The sequence below is a fragment of the Lacerta agilis genome, chromosome 12 (assembly GCF_009819535.1).
Source record: "Lacerta agilis isolate rLacAgi1 chromosome 12, rLacAgi1.pri, whole genome shotgun sequence".
Classification (NCBI taxonomy): domain Eukaryota; kingdom Metazoa; phylum Chordata; class Lepidosauria; order Squamata; family Lacertidae; genus Lacerta; species Lacerta agilis.
This window is the reverse complement of record NC_046323.1, coordinates 55059171-55078112: the sequence shown is the minus strand read 5'-3', so window position 1 is coordinate 55078112 and position 18942 is coordinate 55059171. Positions and strand designations below refer to the sequence as shown.

Below are 18942 nucleotides of genomic sequence, written 5' to 3'. Positions count from 1 at the left end.
GCTTGGTACGGTACAGCCTCCAAGAGAGACAAGAAAAGGCCCCAACGAGCTGTAAGAATTGCAGAAAGGGTAATTGGTGTTAGCTTGCCTTCAATAGAGACAATTTATGCTACCCGAGCTAGGAAGAGAGCAGAGAGAATTGTAGCAGATCCTTTACATCCCGGTCATCATCTGCTTGATTTACTTCCATCTGGACATCGCTACAGGACTTCATATACAAAATTGGCCAGGCACAAGAATAGTTTTTTCCCTTGTGCCATTAAATTGTTAAATTCGTAGTTGTATAGCTTAAGGGGAGGTAAAATATGGGTGGGGTTTCTTTGCTTCTTTGTATTGTGAGAGGAACAGTGTCTGTATGTTTACATCGCATTGCAGCCGAAACAAATTCCAAGTATGTTGGAAAATGTACTTGGCCAATAATAAATTATTCCTATTCCTATGACTTGTAAAGAATCCTGGGAGCTGTAGTTTGCTAAGGATGCTGGGAATGGTATCTCTGTGAGGGAAAACTATAGTTCCCAGAATTCTTTGGGGGGAATCCTGCACTTCGAAGGGGTGCAGGATGTGTTTTAAATGTGTGGTGTGGATTTGTCCTTTCTGGAGGCAATCTCATGTGCTAATTCCAGTGGTTGCAAAACAATCGGGGGCCACTGGCCCCTTGGTACCATAGACTCATCTCCAGTGCCCCCCACTCTGTTTAAAAGCATTATTCAGAACAGCAGTTTGCATGACCCACTAAGAAAGCTGACAACACAATAACAGTTAATTGCATATTTATTCAAAATCCAGTTAAAACTAGCCTCCGAAAAATTTTACACATCACCTGGGAAGACAGGCAAACTAATACCAGTGTACAGTACTGGAAGAAGCAAAGATCACCAGTGTCGAAGCAATGATTCTTCAACATCCTCTTTGTTGGACTGGTCATGTGCAGATGCCTGATGATTGTCTTCCAAAGCAACTACTCTATTCCAAACTTAAAAATGGAAAGTGTAATGCTGGTGGTCAACAAAAGAGGTTCAAAGACTTTCTCAAGGCAAATCTAAAAAAATGTAGCATAAACACCAACAAGTGGGAAACACTGGCCTGCGAACGCTGCAGTTGGAGAACAGCCTTTACCAAAGGTGTCATGGGCTTTGAAACAAAATAAAATAAAAAATTCCTTCCAGTAGCACCTTAGAGACCAACTAAGTTTGTTCTTGGTATGAGCTTTCGTGTGCATGCACACTTCTTCAGATGGGCTTTGAAGACACTCGAACTCAGAACGCAAGGGGGAAATGTGCTAAGAGGAAGGAACACTTGGCAAACTCTCACCATGATCAACTCCCAGCCAGAAACCTGTGTCTCCACTATGGAAGGACATGTGGATCCATTCCAGAATTGGCCTCCACAGTCACTTATGGACTCACTGTTAAAACCTTGTTTATGGAAGACAATCTTACTCGGCTATGAGTGATTGCCAAAGAAGAAGAACAAGTTATTTACACCTCCAGAGCCCCACCCCACCCGACCCCGCTTGATAGCACCCCACTGGGTAATCCCACCTGCTTTAGAGTTTCCCACTCTGGTTCCGAAGAGGAACTGGACTGGATAGACCACTGGCCTGATCCTGCATGCTGTTATTGCAGAAAATGTACTAACCTTTTATGTTTTCCACAAACATTTTAATTAAACATAGCCAGCAAAACTTGTGGATTCTAAATACCAGCATGCACGAATCATTGAAGCCATTCTCCACTTAAAAATAAGAACAAACCTGCTTTTGGCTTTGTCACTGCCATCCTGGCTTCTCTGGCTAGGAAGGGGACCAAACTGGCCACCGGTAACTTGACCTCCAAAATGCCAGGTTCAGGAAAGAGGCGGCTGCCCAGCAGATGTTGAGAAACTGCAAGGCTCCGGACATTTCTGTTTGCCTATGTGTTTCTCGAGTGAAAGCTGTGGACTTTGTAGATCAAACACTGAAATCAATGGGGGGAAAGGGACGACGACAAAAAAGTGGCAGGTGGAATGCGAAAGGCCAAATCTCTAATATCAACATTGCCTATCAGAGCTGTTTCAGGGAAAACAACCTGGATAAAATCAGCAGTGTAAATTAGTTTTCATGAATGTAATAATGGAATACTGAATGGTTCAGTTTGTGTAAAATATGCAGGGATTTATTATATGCAAAATGAAGAATGGAAAGAGAAGAAGGGAAGTCATTGATATTTTAAGGTTGTTTAAATGAATATTCTAAATTGTAAAACAGAAAATTGAAATAAAAGATCTGCACTGGTCGCTGATTTGCTACCGGGCAAGGATCAAGGTGTGGCAATAAGTCTACAAAGCCCTTAAAAACATGGGACCAAAATTGCCTTACCCTGTAGACACGCACTTGACCCTTTTGATCTGCAGAACCAGCACTGTTACAGGTGGCATGTAATACCCGTTTGTAAGAATTCAATATTTTACTGCGGTAGTGCCTGCACTTTGGAACCCCCTGCCTATTGATACCAGGTAGGCGCTTCCTCTGTATTCTCTGTGCTCTTTCTGGTACCTTCTTTTTGATCCAGCAGGCTCTTATGTTCTTATGCAGCAGGTACCACCCACTGTGGGAGCCACTGGCATAAATGAGAGATCCTGCATCTCCCGTGCCACCCCCAAAGGGAAAGCAGACCTGAGAAAAACACTCTGCATCTTTGGCAGCCGGTTTGGGGGGGGTGGCCAAAGGGACCCCTCCTCCTGTTTTCCTGCACGGGTGCCCTTTGCCCATCCCTGCCTTTCATCTCCTGGGCATCAGCCAACAAACAGCCAAGGGAGAGGGCAGAGGGCAGGCAAGGGGGCCTGCGTCTGGGACAGCTCTCATGGGAACAAGTTAATGACCGACCAAGATCAACAGACCGGCAGGGGAGTTCGCAAGGGCAGGGTGTGGGCAACAGATCCACTGGGGACGGGGCAAGGGGGATGAAGGGACTCCTGGTGCTGTGTTTGGGCCTCCTGGTCCTGGCGGGTGCCAACCGGTCGCCCCTCCAGCAAAGGGCTCTGGAGCTGGTGCTGGATTTCTTCCACAGCAGGGACCTCGTGCAGGCGACGTTCAAGGAGCAAGCCGTGACCCACGTCACGGAGACGGTGAGCGGGACACACGAGAGGGGGAGCGTGCAATTTGTTGGATAAGCTGAGGATGTTAGCAGACCCTCCAAGTATCCTTGTTTTCCAGCGACAGTCCGATTTACAGATGCTGTCCCAATTTCTGAGTCCCGGAATGTCCTGCTTTTCCTTAGGACATCCCTATTTTCATCGGAGATATGTTGGAGGGTATGGAATAGGATGCCCCTATTTTCATCAGAGAATTTTGGAGGGTGTCCCTGTTTTCCTCGGAGAAATGTTGCAGGGTGGTCCCAAGACTCTGCTTCTCCTTCTGCATGTCTGGGATTGGATCCCTGGTTCCTAGATTATCAGTGTTCTACTGATTACTATAGAATCACAGGATTCTAGAATCGGAGGGCAGGAAGGGACGCCTGAGGGTCATTTGGCCCAACCCGCTGCAAGGCAGGAATCACAGCTGAAAAAGTCCTGGCAGACAGCCGTCTGACCTCTGCTTAGAAGCCTCCAAGTCCACCACCTTCTGAGGGGGTCCAGTCTGCTGTCCAACAGCTCTTGCCGTGAGAGAGTTCTCCCTGTTGTTGAGTCGGAATCTCCTTCCTTGTCATTGAATTCATCGGTTTGGGTCCTCCCCTCTAGAGCAGCAGAAAACAAGCTTGCTCCCCCTTGGCAGGCCTCTTCCCACCTGGCCTGGCAGGGTGGGACCTGGACTGCAGCTACAAAAGCTGAGGCTGCTGATCAGACTCACTGGCTGAGTTAGAATCATAGAATCATAGTTGGAAGAGACCCCAAGGGCCATCCAGTCCAACCCCCTGCCAAGCAGGAAACACCATCAAAGCATTCCTGACAGATGGATGTCAAGCCTCCGCTTAAAGACCTCCAAAGAGTTATTGCTCAGGGGGTTTTGTTGGGGCACTGGAACTGTTGCTGTTATCAATACTAGTTTTTTGTATCTTTTAGATGTGGAAACTCTTCAGTTTCGTTGTGTATTCTTTGATGTTTTATTTATTGTTCCTGATCAAGGCAAACCAAACCTGATGAGGAACAGTTGAAGGATCTGGATATGTTTAGCCTGGAGAAGAGGAGGCTGAGAGGAGATATGAGAGCCATCTTCAAATAGCTCAAGGGCTGTCATGTGGAAGATGGAGCCAACTTGTTCCCTCCTGCTCTGGAGGGTAGGACTGAAACCAATGGCTCCCTCCAAGGAAGGAGAGCCCACCTAGACCGTTCCACTGTTGAACAGCTCTTACAGTTCTTCCTAATGTTTAGTGGGAATCTCCTTTCTTTTCATTTGAATCCATCATTTAAACATCCCCAAGTCCCTCCACCGTTCCTCCAGACCCTTGACCGCCCTTGTTGCTCTCCCTTGCAAGGCGATTCTCCACTGGGGAACTCCTCTCATTCTAGTTGGGCAAGGAGTTATTTCCCGCATTGAGCTCGGCTTTCTTTGGTTGCAGGAATTCCCAAGGGGAACCTATGTCCAGCTGGAAGTTGACCTTGTGCAGACCTTCTGCCGGAAGCAGCAGCGGGGGACGCAAAACTGCCGGATCAAGCCAGGCGGGGTGAGCCAGGAAGGTGCTAATTTATCCCCTGCCAAGCTGGACTCTCTATTCCTTTTAAAATGTATTCAAAGTCCACTCTAAAACATCGTAAACAAAGAGGCAGTAAGCCTACAGAGGAGGAACCCACAGATCCTTATGAGGGACCCCCCACAGTGAGCAAGTTATGTGGGATTCTGGTCAGCTTCACTAATTTGCACAGTACATTGTTAAACTGTGGAACTCAATGCCACAGGAGGCAGCGATGGCCACCAACCTAGATGGTTTTCAAAGAGGATTAGACAAATTCATGGAGGAGGAGAGAGCTCTTGAAGGCTACTAGCCATGATTCTGAATACCAGCTGCTGGAAGCCATAGGAGGAGAGACAGAGATGTTGGACTTGGGTCCTACTTGTGTGCTTCCCACTGGGGTGCCTGGTTGGCCACTCTGACAACAGGATGCTGGATTACATGGGCCCCTGGCCAGATGCAGCAGACTTGCCGTATGTTCTTCTGTTACTGTTCATAGAATCATAGAATTGTAGAGTTGGTGCTTTTTTAAAAACCAAAGTTATCTTAAACATTTTCTTCAATTCATTATAAATCATTTCCCAGAAACCTGTTACCTTTTTGCACGACCACCACATATGATAAAATGTACCCACTTTATCTTTACACTTCCAGCATACACTGGATAAATTCTTATACATTTTTGGTAACTTCACTGGAGATAAATACCAGTGGTACAACAAGGTTCATTTTGGATCCTGATTCAGCACTTCAAAAAAAACCAGCTGGATTCAGATTGGACAGATTTAAGACGCAGCCCTGTTTGCTTTGAGTCTGAATCCGGGTCCTGATTCAGGGTGAATCAAAGCTTTGTGCCTCCCACTTCACCATTACGTGGAATTTTAAAAATCTCTGCTCCTCTGTGGGTGGAATTTGCAGGCACGATAACCCCCTTCTGAGGGCACGATTGGAGACACATTTCAGAAAGCAGGCTGCAGCGATATTCTTGCAAGAGCAGCCTTTTCAGTTTTGGGTTGTTGTTCCTGTTATAGTTCGGGGGCAAACAAAAACCTTATTTGGGCCTCTCTTGTGAAAACAGACCTCGTTCCTTTTCCTTTCTTTTCTCTGCCCAGAGGAAACAGAAGTGCCTGGCTTGCTTCAAGTTTAACTCCAGCAACCCTCAGAACATTTTGGATGAGTCCAAGCGGTGCCTCTCAGAACAGAACCCAATCTTCCAGGTGGGTCACTTCACACTTTGACAGAAATGCTCCTGGCCCTGAGATCGGAATAATCTGATTTTGAATAAATCTGGAATTAATTGTTACTGTTTTGAATCTTATGGTGTTATTATCTTCCTTGGTGGATTGTGCAGACCGCTATTCTGAGCAATGCCTTTTATGGGGCAGGGGGCACTGGGCGTGAGTTTATGGAACCAAGGGGCAGGTAACCCCAAAAAGTTTGGGAAGCACTGACTCAGGAGCTTTTCCCTTCTGAGTGTCCCGTAGGAAGTGAGGAGGAAGCAGAATCAGGAATGTGAGGCAGTCAAAGAGGCATATGAGGAGCAACGCTACCATATCGGACAGTTTGCCTTTCTCAAGGGGCTCCCGGAAGAGTGGTAAGTGCTCAGCTTCGGTTCCTGTAGCCCATATTTGTTTTCCATTAGTTGCATTTATCGATCGCCTCATCGACAATGCATTCTCGAGGTGGCATGCAGCGATCACATGAAACATAACTGAAAAACACAACCCACACAACAAATCAACAATAAAGCAAAGGGCACCAACCCAGCAACAATTCAGATCCAACTCAGCATTTAAAAAATGTTGGGCACCAGCAGGCAATTCAGACCCCAGGCACCTCTGTGTGAAAGCTCAAACCAACCAACTGCCATTAGTCTGCTGAGACGAAAATAAATGACGTTAAATAATGATAAAATGGTATCTAAATATGATAAAAGCTGTTCAAAGGCCTGGGAGTTTTTTTTGTCATTGCCCAGTGCCCAAGATATCTTTTCGGCAGCCTTAAATATCTCTAAATATCACATGGAGGAGCGAGAAAGCTTGTTTTCTGCTGCTCCAGAGGACAGGTTCAAATGACAAGGAGATTCTGGCTAAATATTAGGACGAACTTTCCGACGGTAAGAGCCGTTCGACAGTAGAACGGATGCACTCGGAAGCTGCTGGACTCTCCTTTGTTGGTGGTTGGGTGGCAGTCTGCCAGGGATCCTTTAGCTGTGGTTCTTGCATTGCAGGGGGTTGGACTGGATGACCCTCAGGGTCCCTTCCAACTTTACAGTTCCATGATTCTAGGATGTGCTGTCCCAGGTTCAATCTATGTTGGCATCTCCAAGTAGGGCTGGGATAGACTCCTGCCTGAAATCCTTCACTTCATCTGCAATAACCATCTTCATTCTCCTCCCTGCCTAGATGGGACCCACATTTACTGGGCTGTTCTCCAACCATCAAGGAAACAAGGCACCCTCTTCCTTTTGGAGACAAGCAGAACATCCACCAGTTTGGGTCTCGGTGCCACAGGAACGGACCCACTCTTGGTCCCAGAGGAGTCTTCTGTCTTCCAAGCTTTACTATTCTTCCTTCTTTCTTTATTCCCATAATAAAAATTTAAGTGGAGGCTTCATAGTCATGGTGTATGGTTATTTCAGGAGTTGGTGGAGCGAGGGGGCTCATTCCTCTTCCCCCAAACCTCTTCTCTGGTGCCCATTGCCAGGGCGTTCTGGCCCCTGAGCTGTGGGCATCAATACCCTGGTGGTCTCTTCTGGTCTGTTCCAGAGCCGACCCAGCCATGGAGACAAATTAGACAACTCACCTTGGGTGCCAGAATTCCTGGGGTCCCTGTCTCACCTATGGAAATGTCTTGGGAGGAAAGGGAGCCTCCAGCTGAACTTTTGGAAGTGGGGCTTAGCAGGTCATTGGCTGGCTGGGTGCCTTCTTGCCTTTTAGCCTGGAGAAGAGAAGACTGAGAGGTGAAAGGATAGCCATCTTCAAATACCTGAAGGAAGATGGAGCAAGCTTCTATTATGCTGCCCCAGAGGGTAGGATCCAAACTGATGGATTCGATTCTGATTCCTGCATTGCAGGGGGTTAGACTAGATGTCCCTCGGGGTCCCTTCCAACTCTGCAGTTCTATGATTCTGTAGTCCTGGGGGGACAATCACAAGTCTGCCATTCTTCTAAAGACACTCAGGCAAAGGAGGCAGTTGTGAAAGGGAAGTGAAAAGTGAGAAAAATGAAAACAGGACAACAGATTTCTGGCCAAGCCAGTGCGGTGTAATGGTTAAGAGTTCCAAACTAGGACCTTGGGACACCAGGGTTCAAATTCTGACTCGGCAATGAAGCTCACTGGGTGAGCTCGGGCCAGTTGCTCTCCGTCACCCTAACCAACCTCACAGGGTTGTTGTGAGGATTAAACGGGGAGGAGAATTGCATATGCCCCCGGGAGCTCCTTGGAAGAAAGCGGGGATAGAAATGTACCAAATACAATAATGCGTTGCTGCTGCTCTGCATAAAATAAGACACAGATGGAGAGAGCATCAAAGGATGAATTTCCTAAGGATAGCAAACCATTGGCCTGCTCAGTATCCTGGGAACCTCTGCTTTCAGTTTTAAACCTCTGTGTGTGTGTGTTTATTTTATGGAAGATAAAAAGGATAAATCCTATAGCAGAGATAAAGGAGTACCCGTATATACCTGAGTATAAGCCGACCCGAATATAAGCCGAGGCACCTAATTTTCCTACAAAAACCTGGGAAAGCTTATTGACTCGAGTATAAGCCGGTTCAGCTTTGCTGCTGTGGTGGTGGAGGAGGAACAACAAGCAGCCCGAAAGCAACCCTTTGGGCTGCTCCTTCTTCTTCTTCCTTTGCCGCTGTGGAGCTCACCCCGTCACGGGGATTCGAACCGCCATTCTTCTGATTGGCAACCCCTAGGGCTCTCTGGTTAACCCACAGCGCAATGTTCCCTTGTGTTATACAGAGAAGGCTGGGATCCTGTCCTGTTTAAGCAGGAGCCAGGGAAAGTGAGCATCTGTGGGGTTTTAATACTTCCTTAACTGATAGGCTTTCTGTCTTCTGGGGTCTAAAGTTTGCATTTATGTGAGCAGTTCAGGAATGGAACAAGCTGCCTGGGGAGAGTAAAGAACCGCTGTTCTTGTACACTTCTTAAGGAATGGTCGACAGGGGTGAGTGGGCGACGGTGGCATGAGTGGAGAGAAAGGGCTTCTTTCTCGCCGCCCCCACCACCTGCCTCACTCAAGTATAAGCCGGGGGCAGCTTTTTCAGCACAAAAAAATGTGCTAAAAACTAGGCTTATACTCAAGTATATACAGTACATGCAATTACATTTAACTAGCATGACTTGCTCTACCTGCAGAACTTCCAGCTACAAAAATCAGTTGTAAGGGGTGCCTGCGTGTGCAACTGAATAGCATGCATGCACAGAGCCTGGTGGAATCTCAGAAGCCAGGGAGCAGGGCAAGGGCATGAATAAACTTTCTACTGTTTGGCAGAATTTATTTGGCTTCACAGCTCCTTACCCCCCACTCTCTTCGTAATCACAAGAGAAGCAGGTGTGCAAGATGCACAAAGGCGGACAGAGCTTTGCTTAATTTGCAGCTCCCGCTGTTCAGAATTTGGGTTACCTTGGTGAAGACGGGGAATGTTTGCTTTCCCAGGGAGGGCACCAACATCCGGGTGGCGTATGACAAATGGGCAGGAAGGAGGAGGAGGGCCTTTGTCAGGTGGCACTTGGCAGGCACCAGCTTCTTGAAGAGGCTCGGTTGCCCAGGGAAGGGCACCACACTCTGGTGCATGTCTGAATCGGGAGTGGACTACGGGAGAGAATGCAAGCACTCCACAAAGCAGGCAGCTCTACACCCAACCAGGAGGCAGAAAAGCAAGGGAGACCGTTGGGTTTATTTGACAGGCAAATAACTGCACAGCATTCCCATGTCACGAGACCCAGCATGCAATCCCAGGATGGAACATGCAGCGCCCCAGATCCCAAGTGCTGGCTCAGCATCCTTTCTACACCTCCGCTTCAGAGGTGTGGGTTCCCTCCCCCTGGTCAGGGGTCTCCAAGTCCTCTTCCAGGAAACTTCCAGCCCATCTTCTCTGACATGCACAAAAGTCAAATCAACTCTCCTCTTTATGATCTGACCACACACCCCCTGAGTCTGCAAAAACCAAGTGACATATCACACAGACTGGTGAGCTGTTCTTTTCTTGCCCTGGGGCAATTTGAAGGGCTTTGGAATGGTAGGGCCCCTTAAAAATATATACAGAGGTACCTTGGTTCTCGAATTTAATTTGTTCCAGAAGCCCGATTCCCGAAACTGTTCGAAAACCAAGGCGTGGCTTCTGATTGGCTGCAGGAGCTTCCTGCACTCAAGCAGAAGCTGCGTTGGATGTTCGGCTTCCGAAAAACGTTCGAAAACCAGAACCCTTACTTCCGGGTTTTTGGCGTTTGGGAGCCAATTTGTTTGACAACTAAGCCGTTCAAGAACCAAGGCACCACCGTATATATGAATGATGTGCATTATATATATTCTTAAGACATTTTGTATATATAAATTACCGGTATGTTTTTAAGACTTTCATAAATTCTTACTGTCATATATATGATGTTTTATAGGTTTGCTGACATTTCAGCAGCTGGTATTTCTTTGTATTTTGTATTTCAGAAATGTGTTTTTTTTCAGATGGTATTTTTATGCTGTTCACTGCTCTGAGCTCCCATGGGAGGAACGGCAGGATAAGAAAAGGAAAAGATGATGAAATAAAGAAAATTAGATTCCTAAGCTACTATATTCATGGGGAGTGTGGCAGCGTGACCCGGACATAACTGATGCCTGGAGGAGTTTGGGGAAGCATGCGAGGTGGAGAATTTGGCTGAACTCTAGGCCTGTGAAAACAGAGACGCTCCTTCGCAGGATTGATGCAATATGTAGAGGATCCACAACACATCGTTTTGACTCTTCTGTCTGCTGCAGCTGGGATGACACAATTCACAAGGGGACTTTCAGCTCAACCCTGCTGCTATCGGATGGGCAGCTGTGAAGGAAACTCCACGAGTGACCTCTGGTCCACTCTGAACCTTGGTGAGGACCAGCTGGACAGTACGGAAGCTGCCAGCTGAGAATTAAGGCCCCATCTGCAATGTAAACTTAGTAGCATCGTACCACTTTGAAGCGTCATAGTTTCCCCCAAAGGATCCTGGGAAATGTAGTTTAAGGGCAGTAACAGCTATTGGGAGACTCCCTTCTTCACACGAGAAGAGGGATTTGGTTCATAAAACTACTTGTGGGAATAGGACTCTCCTAACAACTCTCAGCAGCCTTAACAATCTGTAGCCCTCCAGATTCTTCAGGAGAAGCTATGACTGCTTAAGGTGCTATGATATTGCTTCAGTGCAAATGGGACTTTAAATATCCAGAGGAAACTGTTTAGCATTACTGCATAGAGGAATGTGTATGTTCCTTAATATGTGGGTTCACACTCCAGCTGGCCACTTCTGCCCAGCCCCACAGTTCTCAAAATATATTTCCGTGGATTTACACAAACGCCACCCAGCTAACCAGCTTGGTGTGGTGAAGGAAGAACTATGGTGCATGCTCTGACATACCAACACTCAAAGGTCCACGCATGTTGGGTTAACTGTCACCGACAAGGTTTAGTCAAGAGGATGTGGGGACTTGGTGGTCTAAAAAGAGAAGTGAAGCTGGTTTTGTGTCTGTGTGCTGGATAAGTCAACTCGCTGTGGTTTCACCGTGTGGGGAAAATGGCGTTGGGAATCACCTTGGAGGAGAAGGCGTGAGAGGCACTGCACTGCGGCCCCTTCTCTTGAAGCCAGACCAGACAGAGTCAAAGAGCATCCTTGAGGGTGAATGGATGTAGATCCAAGATGTCAGCCTACTAAAAGGGGGGGGGGGGTGAGGAGCACCACGCCAGTCCACGCCGTTGTAAAAACTAGGCTACATATTGCACAGAAGTAGCCTGAAAGGTCCCAACACGAGCTGAGCTGTGACTTGATAATCCAGATTTCAGAGTCCCGTTGGCTGAAAACTTTCTCCCGATGCCCTTTGACTTGGACCTGAGGGTGTCACAGCTCCTACAAGCTTTCCAAGGGGCTGTGGGGAACAGGTTTGGTTCAGGGTGTGGACGCACCCGCTGCTTTCAGAAGGGACAGAGGCCAGGGCAAAAGGATGGCATCACAGACTTGCGAGGGACAAGGATGATACTGAAAGGACAGGGCCCAGCTTGGCAACGCAAAGGGAAGGGCGTCAAAGTGCAGGGCGGCTCAAAAGACGAACGAGCTGGAATCGGAGCGGGCACTCAGGGCCCTCTCCGCTTGGGAAATGGTGTCGTCGGCGCGCTTGCTCAGGTCCCGGCACTCCTGGAGGACCTCGTTGAACTGCTTGTAGGCCTCTTCCACGATGGAGCTCCTCCGGACGGGGCGGACATCCCAGTACCCCTCCTCCACCCAGGGCTTGGTCAGGCCGCTGAGCTCGCCGGCTCCGGCTCCGTGGAAGCGCTTGAGAGAGCTGTCAATGTCCTTGCAGAGCTGGTAGAGCTCACTGCCGCGCCCGGAGACCCGCTCGCCGTCAATCACCTTGACCCCCGGCAGCATCTCTGCCATGGCGGTGCGGTACCCGGCAGCGCCGCAGAGCGGGTTGCTGAGGCGCCCCACGGGGTCACTGAAGCGCAGGCTCTCGAGGTGCCGCAGGCCGGCCAGGCACTGCAGCTGCTGGAGGCTGCTCAGCAGGTTCCCTGCTGCGTTGAGGCTCTGCAGGTTCTCGCAGCCAGCCAGGGGCTCCAAGCTGGCGATGCGGTTGGAGGAGACGTTGAGGACGGCCAGGGCTTTGAGGGAGGAGAGGGGCCCCAGGTGGATGATGGCGTTGCCCGACAGGTCCAGCCACTCCAAGCCGGCACACTCCCCGAGGCAGCCCAGGTCTGCGATGCCCAGGCCCCGGAGCTTTAGCAGCAGTATAGACTCCAGGTCAAACTCGCCCGTCTTGGCCTTCAGGAGCTGGGAGGTGATCTTCACGTTCTCTGTCTCCTCGCCCTTCTCTGTCCGGGGTTCCATCTTGGGCAGGGCAGCCAAGAAGGCAGTTCGCACGACAACCTGGCTCCAGCTCTGTGCTCACTTAGTTTCACAGCACCTTGGTCATATCACAACTGGTGTTAATGGCTGCCGTTGAGAGAGAAAACTAGGTAGATCAGTTCCTTCGCCTCTGGAGAGAGAGAGAGAGAGAGAGAGAACCTGGAGGGTGCAGGATGCGTTTCCTGGAAGGGGAGAGGAAAAAGGATGCGGATCAAGATGGGGTCAAATATTTATTTATCTGTTTACTTATTTATAATGTGAGGGCCCCCCTCTTCAGCCAAAAAAGCACTTTAAAGGGGACCTAGAATCCTGTGTCTTTTGACAATGGAAACCAAAAGAAATAAACTAACGCACCGAGCGTTCTACCCTGCTACCTCTCCCATGAATGAGCAAGGAAGTAAGCACTGCTAATTTGGATTTGTTAATTAAACTAAATGCAGGTTCATTCCAAACTCCACACTGCCTGACACTGAGGAGGCTTCCAGACTGTCCCTACGTTCAGGTGAGATTCAGTCACAAAGCAGCAAATTCAGTTTTGAGCACTCATTGACCAAATATGATACGATACGATAGGCAAATATCTGAAGGGCTGTTGCGTGTAAGATGGAACGATATTGTTTTCTCCTGCTCCGGAGGATAGGACCTGAACCAATGGATTCAGATGACAAGAAAGTGGATTCTGACTCAACATTAGGAATAACTTTCTGGTGATAAGAGCTGTTTGACAGTGGCATGGACTCAGAAAGTGGTGTTTGTATAAAACGTTATCTTGGTGGCAGCAATTTTTTTTTTTAATGGTGGACTCTTTCCACCAGAGGTTTTTAAACAGAAGTTGGATGGCCATCTGTCAGGGATTCTTTGGTTGTGATGCCTGCATCGCCAGGGGTTGGACTGGATGACCCTTGGGGTCCCTTCCAACCCCACAGTTTTTTGATTCCATAGGCTGAAGTAATCTCTCCATCAGTTTAGCACACAGTACAGTACATGCCGCAGCAACCAGAACCAACCCACTTTGGCTACTATAGACTGCCAAGTGACAAGATACTTGATATGCAAACATGGATCACGCACAGTTTTCCATACACCACAAGACATTCCGATTCATTATTATATGCAGCTCTGCAAACCATATGCAGGGCCGCAGTGAAGGCGTCTTCAGAACATGCCAGCTGATGTGTGGAAATTGGCTTCAAAGCAGACACCAAGATGTGGGCTGGTGTGCGCACACTGCCAAAAACACTGGCTTCATCTGGATGCAATAATCCCAGCAGCCGTAGAATCAGCTATCACCAAATAAGACTTCCCTTCAGTGCTACTAAGCAGGCAGATGTGGAAACCTGGAGCACAACAGGCACAGAATCCCCTGCATGCAATACATCCCAGGTAGACACATGGGTTTAGTGGTGCATGATGCTTCTTCCACAGAAGCAGAAAAAAAGAGAAAACAAGCCATTTTCTTCTGGGCCAACTATAGCTGTTCTCAACTTTTCTTTTCTTTTTACAAATAACTGTATTTCAAAGCAACTACAGTTCTCACAACAACAGCAATAACAATCTCACTTGCTGCACACAGCGGAATTGCAAAGCCTGCAATCCTACCCATGTCTACTTGGGAGAAACATCTCCCCCCATGAGCATGGCAGGGCTTACTTCTAGGTAAAAGCGCATGGGATTGGGCTCTAGAGACCCACCCCTCTCCCAACATACACCTAATACACATCAATGTATACAGTATTTTGCAAAGAGCATTGGGTGCCGCTAACGTCTTCACGCCTCTAGCCATTGGGGGCCTGCTATCACCCCCACATTTAGGCATGTGCATGGGTACATATACAGTGCCAAATATACACCTGCTTACATGTGCACATGGAGGGGGGGTTACAGAGACAGGAGGAGTCCCTGCCACCCCCCTTGCAAATGGTCAGCCCCCATCTCTGCTTTGAATCATTGTTGCAACCCTGATTAAGGATTCTATTATTATTATTATTATTATTATTATTATTATTATTATGCCCTGCCCATCTGACTGGGCTGCCACAGCCACTCTAGGTAGTCAGCATATATAAAAAAGTATATAAACCAAGTGTCTGAAATAGTTTAGGAGAACAATTCTGAAGCCATTTTGACTCTCCCAAATTGACCTCAGATATTTCTCTGCCAGGAGGAGTAAAGGTAAAGGGACCCCTGACCATTAGGTCCAGTCGTGTCCGACTCTGGGGTTGCTCTGGGGTTGCGGCGCTGGTCTCGTGTTACTGGCGTACAGCTTCCGGGTCATGTGGCCAGCATGACAAAGCCGCTTCTGGCAAACTAGAGCAGCACACGGAAACGCCGTTTACCTTCCCACCGGAGCAGTACCTATTTATCTACTTGCACTCTGACGTGCTTTCGAACTGCTAGGTGGGCAGGAGCAGGGACTGAGCAGCGGGAGCTCACCCTGTCACAGGCATTCAAACCCCCGACCTTCTGATCAGCTAGTCCTAGGCTCTGTGGTTTAACCTTACACCTCCCTTTTCAAATACAGTCTGGCAAGTTAAGCTGAGCAAACTATCACTATGCTTAAGAGATTCAGGAACTAAAGTATTTAGCATCTCAAAGGAATGGCCAGGCTACCCCAGAAAAGGCAACCAAGTAAGGCATTATCAGGTATCCTGGCAGACAGGAGAGAAGCAACACTCTCAAATTTCGGCTGTAGACCGCCTCCTTCTGCGATGTATGTATGATGTGTTGGGGTGGTGGTCTCTGGCTACAGGGTGGGCAATTTCAAAAGCCTATATAGGGGTTTGCGCACTATTGTTCGGGGTTCTCCTCCCTCCTGCATGTGGTGAGCTGCAGCAGTTAATTTCCTTTAATAAAGATCAGGCTTACTAGCCGTTTTGCTTTCAATGGTTGGCCTCTGTTATTTTCTCCGCCAGATAGAGATCTCCTGAGGGACTCTAGACAGGGCTCCAGATACCCCATAAGGGAATTTGAGGTATTTTTTCCCCTTATAACAGTGTGTTGGGCTAGATGTCTCCCAGGGGGTCCCTTCCAACTCTACCCTCCCTTGATCTCCCTCCAGTGGGTGGGGGCAGTGCTGTATTTGCATATAAGCTAAACATGCTATAGCTTAGGGCAGTGTTTTTCAACCACTGTTCTGCGGCACACTAGTGTGCCGCGAGATGTTGCCTGGTGTGCCGTGGGAAAAATTCCAGCCAGAATATCAGCTTTGTGTTCAGCCAAACAGGCCCTGGTTGCACACTGAATAAAGTATTTTATAATTTTTCATATTTCTGTTTACTTACTATTTCATAATAAAGTAATTATAAAATACTTTCTTTGTGTTTATTTGATTCCTATTCAAGAGAATTACTTTATATATAGTCAATATAGGCACAGAGTTAATTTTTTTAAACATTTTCTAATGGTGGTGTGCCTCGTGATTTTTTTCATGAAACAAGTGTGCCTTTGCCCAAAAAAGGTTGAAAAACACTGGCTTAGGGCCCCACAAAAAAAGAACGGAAAAAACTGGATGTACATTTCCAAAATATAAGATAAAAAACAAATAAAATAAAACCTACATACAGCAACAGTGTTTTGTGTTGTCTGGGCTCCTATTTGTTATGTGCAAATGGCTTGAGATACCTATTCGGTCCATAAATTACCATATAGCATATAATAAATTCCTTCCAGTAGCACCTTAGAGACCAACTAAGTTTGTTCTTGGTATGTTGGTGTTGTAAGAATATTAAGGCCATATATATATATATATATATATATATATATATATATATATATACTCTCTCTCTCTCTCTCTCTCTCTCTCTGTGTGTGTGTGTGTGTGCATATATATATATATATATATATATATACTGTATATATATATATATATATTTGTTATAACTGTAGCCTACCAAGCAGACATGTGTGGGGCACCACAGGAAAAACAGCCCTGAGAGCCAAACATTGGTATGTTGGTATGTTTGTTCTTATTTGGTCTCTAAGGTGCTACTGGAAGGAATTTTTTATTTTATTTTGTTTTGACTATGGCAGACCAACACGGCTACCTGCCTGTAACTGGAAAATATAGCATATATTCAACACACAAAAACAGCGACCATTTGTTGTTGACAAAGGACAGCTGGGCATATAAAGGGCCCCATTACCTTCAGGAGCCGAGGGCCTCATCAAACCTAAATCTGGCCCTGGTGGGGGTAGAGAGGAGACACAAAGGGAGAGGGAGAAGCATCCCCGCCATCGCCATCCTCTCTAGGCCCTCATCCCGTTTCCATGGCAACGTGGACCAGAACTGCATGCCCGAGATTCCTCTCCCCCTCCCCTCCCCCCCCACCCAAAACCTGGCCCTGCCGGTGCTAGATTCAGTATTGGGGGGGGGGGTTGTTATCGGGGGTCTCCCCTCCCCACGCCGCATTCCCCTCACCGCTGCTACGACGAGGCCTCCTCCGCTCCCCTTCCTCTTCCAGGCCTCGCTTAGAAACCCAGCAGCAGGCCGCGTTGCCATGGCGACGCGAGGCCTTGCCCGCGACGCCTCGTTTAAAGGGACAGGATGTCGCATTTCCCCCGCTATTATATTGTGCTTTTTGGGCTGCGCCTCGCCAACAGCCCTGTCGCCTCTTGTTGAATCAATGGTGGCGATGATGATGATGATAGAATGGTAGAGCTGGAAGGGACCCCCAGGGTCATCTAGTCCAACCCCCTGCAATGCAGGAATATCTGTCGTCCAAAGGTCGGGTCTCGAACCCATGACCCTCAGATTAAGTGTCTCACGCTCTACCAGCTCAGACTTCCCTCAGGACAATCATCATAGTTGTCACAGTAAGCGCCACGCTTTTAGCATTTGAGGGGAGAAAGGTGGTTAATGGATGTCTGGCTTTAACTCTCTTTAACATTTTTAAAAATGATTCTTGCTGAATAGTTTTTATTGTTGTTGTTGCTGCTGCTGTAAAGCACTTTTAAAAAAAATAGCATAGTAGTATACAAATATTCTTATAAATAAATGTGTGTGTGTTTTACGGATTTATTTATTTGGTTTTTCAAATTAAATGTTTACAGATATATATCCAACATAAATAACCAAAAACAAGATTCCAAGGAATCTCCTGGACTTCCATCCCCCCCTATGTGGGTCTTATTGTTAATCATTTCCTCCTGCATCGTTTGTGATACTCCAAATCCTTCACCTCTTCCATTATGTCCAAAATTCACCTTAAACTACAAGGGATATTCCAATCCTACTAACGATTTTAACTGTTTACAATGGTCTTTAAGATAAGTTAATAGATTTCCCCCTTTCCTTGTTAAAATTTTGGTTTTCCCGATTTCTGATTTTTCTGGTCATTTTAGCCATTCCAGGATAGTCCATTAACTTCATCTGCCATTCTATAAATAAATTTTACAGCAGAACACAGCGTCACTCAAGAACCACTATCCAGAGCAACGTGTCCAAAACCATGAACGTGGCTTGAAATCCCATTGACTTGTAACTAATCTTTTAAGATTTGCAAGTCCTCGGGGTGGTTTGGCTGCGCCCAGCTGGAATCGGGGTCCTTGAATGCTGACCATCCCTCTTGCTCTCCAAATGGGTACGTTGAGGAATCCCGACTTGCGTGTCTGGATTGTGCCCTACTGTACATAAGGGGGAGAGTCACCTCCATTGCCCTGTCCCCTTTGCCCACCCACAGCATCCGGCCCCTGCAAGGTTGCCCATGAAGCAATGTGGCCCTCTAGCAATTTTATGTTAGAGATTTCAGAGTTGCCTACGTGCAGAAATTCAGCTGTCTATCTCCAAGCAATTAGCTAGTTGGCAGAAAGCCCAGATCTGCTCTCTCTCAGACCCTTAGCAACGGCCTGTGATTGGTCAATGAGTTCCTAAAGACTGAGCTCTGTGTGAGAGCTGCGTGGTTCGTGGTTAATGTGGAGAAAGTGGTCAGTGTAAAGAGAGAGAGACAGAGGAAAATATTTTATGTTTTGTTTCTTTTATTTTGTAAAGTCTGTAAATAGTAACTTATGGATGCTAGTTGCTTCAATCAATAAATACTGTATATAGTTATCCAGTGAGTTGCTGAGTTCCTGCATTGAGCTGTCTAGTCAATTTCACAACAGTCAGAAGCTTCCAGAAAAGTCTGCGTCTAACTCTGCGGTGTCCAGGAATACGTTATACTCCTGACACTAAATCTTAAGATTTTATACTTACCACCCAT

General features: G+C 47.2%; 2 protein-coding genes across 3 annotated transcripts; one reads left to right on the top strand and one right to left on the bottom strand.

Annotated features, from left to right (window-relative positions):
• Positions 1-2789: 2789 nt before the first annotated feature.
• RARRES2 (retinoic acid receptor responder 2) lies at positions 2790-7267 on the top strand. Of its 2 annotated transcripts, none has more exons than XM_033165936.1 (5): positions 2790-3108; positions 4539-4643; positions 5762-5866; positions 6134-6243; positions 7100-7267. In XM_033165936.1, coding segments are annotated over exons 1-5 (486 nt in total). In that variant the 5' UTR covers positions 2790-2943; the 3' UTR covers positions 7101-7267. The 2 variants fall into 2 exon arrangements, with proteins under 2 accessions (XP_033021827.1, XP_033021826.1); XM_033165935.1 differs by having other exon boundaries at positions 2791-3108; positions 7055-7267.
• Positions 7268-11599: 4332 nt separating this feature from the next.
• LRRC61 (leucine rich repeat containing 61) lies at positions 11600-12815 on the bottom strand. The gene has a single exon (XM_033166056.1). It carries the CDS (start codon positions 12725-12727, stop codon positions 11942-11944), a length of 786 nt encoding a protein of 261 aa, XP_033021947.1. The 5' UTR covers positions 12728-12815; the 3' UTR covers positions 11600-11941.
• Between the last annotated feature and the right edge of the window lie 6127 nt (positions 12816-18942).

What these genes read in the sequence shown, in the direction of transcription:
- LRRC61 (XM_033166056.1), bottom strand. Translation starts at nt 12,727, where the DNA reads ATGGAACCCCGGACAGAGAAGGGCGAGGAGACAGAGAACGTGAAGATC.
- RARRES2 (XM_033165936.1), top strand. Translation starts at nt 2,944, where the DNA reads ATGAAGGGACTCCTGGTGCTGTGTTTGGGCCTCCTGGTCCTGGCGGGT. An exon ending in GCCGGATCAAGCCAGGCGGG is followed by an intron (nt 4,644 to 5,761) that starts GTGAGCCAGGAA and finishes TTCTCTGCCCAG; the next exon opens with AGGAAACAGAAGTGCCTGGC. An exon ending in AACAGAACCCAATCTTCCAG is followed by an intron (nt 5,867 to 6,133) that starts GTGGGTCACTTC and finishes AGTGTCCCGTAG; the next exon opens with GAAGTGAGGAGGAAGCAGAA.